This window comes from Drosophila arizonae, chromosome 3 (assembly GCF_054131065.1).
Source record: "Drosophila arizonae isolate 15081-1271.41 chromosome 3, UAZ_ARI_1.0, whole genome shotgun sequence".
Classification (NCBI taxonomy): Eukaryota; Metazoa; Arthropoda; class Insecta; order Diptera; family Drosophilidae; genus Drosophila; species Drosophila arizonae.
This window is the reverse complement of record NC_142923.1, coordinates 18,083,741-18,089,760: the sequence shown is the minus strand read 5'-3', so window position 1 is coordinate 18,089,760 and position 6,020 is coordinate 18,083,741. Positions and strand designations below refer to the sequence as shown.

Here is a 6,020-nt window from a genome sequence, read left to right as displayed (position 1 = left end):
TTGCATCGCTTATAAGAAACGGGAAAGGAACTGTGAGTGACACAGTGTAAATCAAATAAAAATATTTGAATTAAATTCTAATTGGAGCCAAAGTTGTGCAAGCGGGACAGCCATATAGCACGGACTGCTTGCACGACCACCAGCAATCAAACTAGATACGTGCAAGCAGTGTACCACTGCTTACTTTACTTACTCTTATTGCCATACCGCTGGAATTGAACAGCTAAACAATATTTTTCCAATCACTTTTAACAGTGGTCAGTAAAGCTATATTTCTTAGATATCAACAACTTATATTATCGACTTTTGTTTGATAAAGTTTTCGGAACAATTTAAGTGCACAAACAGTACGGCGGCAGCTAAGCGCGCCTGTAGCTCCTGTTGACTGAAATCGTGCGCCCACTCGACGCGACCCCAAAATTTCAGCTGATATTCTTCTTCAAGACGCGAAAGAGCAACCGCTCGCTCCACTGTAATCTTTTGCTCAATGACAGCGCAGGCTAGCACAATAGATTTCAACGTGTCCACAGCGAAAATGTAGCCTAAAAACAATAATTGTTATTAAAAACAATACAGAGACTCAAAAAATTTATAGTTCTACCATGGAGCGTTTCCAAGTTGTACGAGTTAAAATGCTTGGCTATTTTCATTTTATCCTCGTCGCTGACTTGTGGTGGTGTTATGTCCATCGTTTTCTTCAGATTCGTTTCGAAACGCTGATTAAACCAATCGATAACGGGATCCCATTCATTTTGCTGCAGTTCCTGCAAATCCTTTTCATTCTGCGCGCGAAAATTTAATGGAATTATAGAAATTTATCGATCGGCAATTGAATAGCTTACATCGTATTGGAAGAGCACCGTGTCAGTGGCTATGAAATTTAGCAGATAATTCACCATATCGGGTTTCGTCAGCTTATTGGGATTGTCAATAGCCGTAAAACAAAGGGCTGAAATGTGCATGCGAGACCGTTCGATATGTTCCTTCTGGGCATCGAATTCGGTGGCCACAGCAATGGCTAACGGTTCACTCTTCACCGTAAACAATGTGCCGTTGGGTGTCTTCAGCTTGCGATGATCCAATGTCACCTCATATCCAGAGTCTGTGCTCAGCACATTTGTGGTCTTATAGAATCGCTTCGGTGGTGCGGCTATTGGAAGAATAAGAGATATCGATATCATTGGTTTCTCTTTTTATTTTTTATTTGTTTTTGTTGCCGGCTGTTATGAAATCTATCCCATTGTTGTTGATTTCTGTCTCTCGCTCTCTCTTCACTCACCATATTGACGTATTGCTGTTAGGGCGGGTGTTTGCCATTTAATACCGTTGCCTACACGCAGCAAGCGTTTTGTATTTGTTACTAACTGTTTATTCATTTTAATTTAACAAAATACTTTGAGCTAATCACAATGTGCACAAGTGCTGCAGTGTGACTATATTTAGGTATGCAATAAAATACCATAGTCAAAAATACTAATAAATACCGACTAATCGTGTAATATCGATTAGAATACATCTGAGCGCGGGTTTAAAGCATAGTTAAATAATGGATATAATCATTCTTAGTTTAATAACAGAAAGAAAAATATATTTATTATATTTTCATACATATTTATAATTCACATAATATGCATAGATTCCTACTATTATTACAAAAATTAAAATATTTATAACTCATATGATTTCCTTAATTCCTTAATTTTAAATTTTCCAACTTTTTTTCCTTAAACAGCTGAATGATAGAGGAAAATCCGAATCGGAGAATCGGAGATCGAAATAAAAATACATAATTAAAGCTAAAATACACTTCATTCCTTAAACTTGAACATAGTTAGTTGTCAATAAGGACAACTTTCAGATTCACTTAATACCACGCGTGTCCAGGTAGGCCATCCACGTCTCCTGCTGATGCAGCCAGAAGTCGAATGTTTGCTCCAGCTGCTGATACTCGCGTTCCTTCAAGGCCAAATCCGCCAGATGGGCATCCCGCTGCTCGGCTAGCATCTCGTTTTCTTTGCGCAATCTCTCGATCTGGGCCAAAGTTATTTGACCAGTGCGGGGCATTATGCTACGACGACGCAAACGACGCACCGAGGGTTGGCTAAACTCCGAAACAGGCGATGGCTGTGGCTGCGATTGCGGTTCCAGCGTGCGATTGGCGGGCATTAGTGGTGAACGTTTCTCCGTTGGTATGGACTGCGCTGGCTGCAGGTGCTCCATTTCGGCCTTCAGTTCAGTCTTTATTTGTTGCTTGGGCGAGTCCAGCATTTGGTGCAGCTCCGCCTTCACCTGTGGCGTTGACGCTTGATCCTCATAGAAGGGGCAGCTGTTCGGATCCATTTCGAATTTCATCGTGCGGCAATCGTGACGATTGAAGCGAGGTAAATTAGGAACTTCCCTGCGTATTTTCTCTTCTAAATCCTCAATGAATTTGCGCTCCGTTGTAATGGGCGGCGTGGTACCTGCCGCTGCTGCTGGCTGGAAAAGGCAGTCGACGAGCTGATACAAACGCCAATCCGATTTGTACTGTGGATCGCTCTCATAGCGACTGCGCTCGACTCTATAATGGATGGGGCGATTAACTTCAGGACTCTCTTTCCGTTTTGATCAAATCTTCTATATTTACTCACAAATACTTGTTGCGGTAGCTGCTAATACGTCGTCGCACTTCCTGCTTGTTCAGCCTTATGCGATGCTGTTGTAATCCAAAGGCAATCTCCCGAAATATTACCAGATTCTCCGTGTACGAAGTTATTTCGTGCAAATGCTCGCGCCACAATTTCACAATCATCGCCTCCTCATAGGACGTATAATAGCGCAGCCGCATGTGCTTGGGGCCACGCTTATTGCTCTTCGACTCATTCTCCGGATCGCTCATGTCGCTCAACTTAAGTAATTCTCATGCGGGTTTTTTTGTATTTTGTTTCGCAAGTACATTTGTTTCAGATGTTGCCCATGTCTATTAGGGATGTGCAATGGTTCCGGTGGAGTAAAGATGTGACAAGTGCAGACTATCGATATATCAGATTGAAGTTATTTTATTTCCTATATTTTGTATATAAAATTTTTTACTTTTCATTATGCATATGAAAATGTGTTTCATTTTCCTAATTAATGAAATTTCTATTTCACTCATTCATATTACTTAAATAATTTATTTTTATTTATCATACCACTTTTATTCGCAATGTATTTTACTTTCAGTATGTTAATATTTTTTCTGGGATTTTATAGCTTCGTAGTAAAAGGTCACACTCGTATATGTACATTGAATTGTTATTGATGGGAGATTATCGATATATAATAAATGATTAATATATATTTACGATTTATTTAATGAATACTTATCAAAAAATACTTTATTTCCTCTATGAGTTAAATAAAAGATTTTCAACTTTTTTTAACTTCGGCAAATCTAAAAGCAATCGAACGTATACCTATCGACATTTTTTGCATATGCGAGTCGATAGATGCAGCCATCCCTAGTTGTTGATTTTCTATGCGAAAAAGTGAAGCTGGTGTGTAATAAATGTGGCCCAACACTTTAGAAATGGATTAAGGAAATGCAGCGCATTGATAACTATTAACTGTTTCGATAGTAATTCGAAAAAGGATAAAAGTCAAGCCTAGTGCTCGCATGGACTACGAAAATTTGTCTGTGAATCTAGGCGGAGGGAGCGCTGCGGCCGGCGCTGGAAATGCGAACGTGATTGCGAACACAAATCCGAATCTAAATCCGAACGTCGCTGACGTCGAACCGGAGCCCACAATGTGCGGCAACCAGGAGCAGTTGGAGGTGAAGTCCAAAGAGAAGGCGCGTCGCTATTGGACGCCCAGCGAGGAGGAGCGGCTCTATGAGATCTGGGGCCGGGACAATTGGCGTCTCACACGCACCGGTAAAAATACCGTTTATTTTGGCCAGTGGTCCGAAGAGTTGCGCGAACGCTTCGCCGTGGACGTAAAGCCAGAGGAAATACAAATGAAGGTTAATCAGACAAGAGCTAAATTTCGGTAGGTTTTATATCATTGGATTTGTATTGATTTAACTGTAAATCGGTAAATTCTTTTACCTTTCAGTCAGGTGAAAAAACAGCTGCAAACGGATCCATCGAGTTTCCCCTTGCGCTGGAAAAAATATGATTTAATCAATCGCATATTGAAAAACTTACACAGGCCCAAAAATGCAGAGCCCTTGCCACCAGAGGTGTTACTCAACAATCGAGATGTGTCGCCGCCACGCGACGACGAGCAACAGCAACAGCAACAGCAGCAACAGCAACAGCGGCAACAGCAGCAGCAGCAGCAACAACAACAACAACAACAACAGCAGCAAACACACCCGCAGCAACAGTCGGTGCTTAATTTAACAGCTGAGCCAACGGCCAATAATTATTACAGCAACAACAATAGCAACAGCAGCAGTAACAATATCAACAACAACAATAGCAACAGTAACAACAACAATTCAATGAGCTTCAATACGGAACTGTTTACGGATCAGTATGATGATATCAAACAGGAATACGACGATGAGGACTATCGCTCAATGCCATTTCAAGAGCGAATGCAACAGTATTCACCAGCGGAGCCCGCACAGCTACTGGAGCTGCAAACGCCGCAGCAACTGCAGCAGCAGCAGCAGCAGCAGCAACAACAACAACAACAACAACAACAACATCAACAGCAGCAGCAGCAACAATTTCAGTCTGGCTATGAGCCAGCCAGCTATGCGAGCGGCTACAACAACAGCAACAGCAACAATAGCGCCCCAACATCCAGTATCAATCATCAGGCTATTACAGCGGTTGCCTACATCAACAGCACCAACAACACCATCAGCGTGGCAACAAACAGCAGCAATGGCGCACACATGCAGCCGCCAGCACTGACAGCTGCCAGCAGCAACAGCAACAACAGCAACAGCAACAGCAATGCTGTGGCTACGCCAGTACCGACGCCACGCAAGCGAGGGCGACCCTTTGGCTCCAGCAATCCGCCGGCGGCCGACTCATTGGAGTCCATGTACATGGAGGAAGTACGTCGTAAGAATCAATTGCTAGCAGAGCAAACGAAGATCTCGCGACAACGCTTGGAGCTGGAGGAGCGCAAGCTGGAGCTGCTGCAGACGTTCTTCCCCAAGTGCCTGGAGCAGCAGGCGCATATCTTGGCGCGTGTCATGCAATTGCCGCACCTGCAGCAGCAACAGCAGCAACCGCAGCCGCAACCGCCGCCACAGTAAAAACGCGACGAAGCAATGGAAAGAAAGAAATCTTTTAATTCAATATAGCCCGAGCCCCGGTAGCGTTCTATGTTTACCACTTAAACTAGTTGTCATAAGTCAAAAAAATAAAATAAAATAAATAAAAATATATATAATTAAAATACTAATAATTATTGTAATACAAATTTAAGTCTAATTGAAATTTGTAGAATCTAAGACGACAAAATGATATGAAAATTTCGTCATTGCATTAATGTCGTATCGGTCGATCGGTTGAATGTCCGTACTATATGTTTTAATCAGTACTCTCTCTTAAAACAAACAATATAAAACAAAACTCTGTTTATAACATTAAGCATAATTCTAAATAAAGATTGTAAAAAAAAAGAAATATTAAAAAGAAATTTATAATTAAAAAAGAAAAAAAAAAAAAGTATGTTATGTTCATATTGAAAGATCAATTAAATATACATTATATAGAGATCATATGGTGCCAACATAAATCAACAAAAAAAAAAGAAAGAAAAATCTAATATTATAGGTTAATGTGAAATACATATTTATATATATGTATTATATATATATATATATATATATATATATATATATATATATATATATATATATATATATATATATATATATATATATATATATATCATCATATGATCTATATATACTATAATATATTATCATTCATTGATTTATTTTTAAGCTAATATCTTTTACATATATATATAAATATTTTTTTTTTGGTTTTAAACTGTGAGCCTCATCAATTTTGACAGTCAAAGCTTAA

The 6,020-nt window shown here is 40.0% G+C and overlaps 3 protein-coding genes across 3 annotated transcripts; 1 reads left to right on the top strand and 2 right to left on the bottom strand.

Moving 5' to 3' along the window:
• Positions 1-231: 231 nt before the first annotated feature.
• Positions 232-1,471, bottom strand: l(2)k14505 (ATP synthase mitochondrial F1 complex assembly factor 2 homolog l(2)k14505). The gene is made up of 4 exons (XM_018004295.2): positions 1,280-1,471; positions 843-1,150; positions 602-782; positions 232-542 (listed from the first exon to the last, which is right to left on the bottom strand). Exons 1-4 carry the CDS (start codon positions 1,374-1,376, stop codon positions 292-294), a joined length of 837 nt encoding a protein of 278 aa, XP_017859784.1. The 5' UTR covers positions 1,377-1,471; the 3' UTR covers positions 232-291.
• Positions 1,472-1,790: 319 nt separating this feature from the next.
• Positions 1,791-3,097, bottom strand: LOC108611575 (uncharacterized). Its single transcript, XM_018004294.2, has 2 exons — positions 2,631-3,097; positions 1,791-2,560 (listed from the first exon to the last, which is right to left on the bottom strand). Exons 1-2 carry the CDS (start codon positions 2,876-2,878, stop codon positions 1,861-1,863), a joined length of 948 nt encoding a protein of 315 aa, XP_017859783.1. The 5' UTR covers positions 2,879-3,097; the 3' UTR covers positions 1,791-1,860.
• Positions 3,098-3,291: 194 nt separating this feature from the next.
• Positions 3,292-5,593, top strand: LOC108611573 (uncharacterized). The gene is made up of 2 exons (XM_018004291.2): positions 3,292-4,011; positions 4,078-5,593. Exons 1-2 carry the CDS (start codon positions 3,638-3,640, stop codon positions 5,237-5,239), a joined length of 1,536 nt encoding a protein of 511 aa, XP_017859780.1. The 5' UTR covers positions 3,292-3,637; the 3' UTR covers positions 5,240-5,593.
• The last annotated feature ends 427 nt before the right edge of the window (positions 5,594-6,020 follow it).

Bases quoted from the DNA above. Each gene is read 5' to 3' on its own strand.
- LOC108611575 (XM_018004294.2), bottom strand. From the start codon at position 2,878: ATGAGCGATCCGGAGAATGAGTCGAAGAGCAATAAGCGTGGCCCCAAG. The intron at 2,561-2,630 runs GTGAGTAAATAT...CATCCATTATAG, and splicing joins AGCTACCGCAACAAGTATTT to AGTCGAGCGCAGTCGCTATG.
- LOC108611573 (XM_018004291.2), top strand. From the start codon at position 3,638: ATGGACTACGAAAATTTGTCTGTGAATCTAGGCGGAGGGAGCGCTGCG. The intron at 4,012-4,077 runs GTAGGTTTTATA...TTTACCTTTCAG, and splicing joins CAGACAAGAGCTAAATTTCG to TCAGGTGAAAAAACAGCTGC.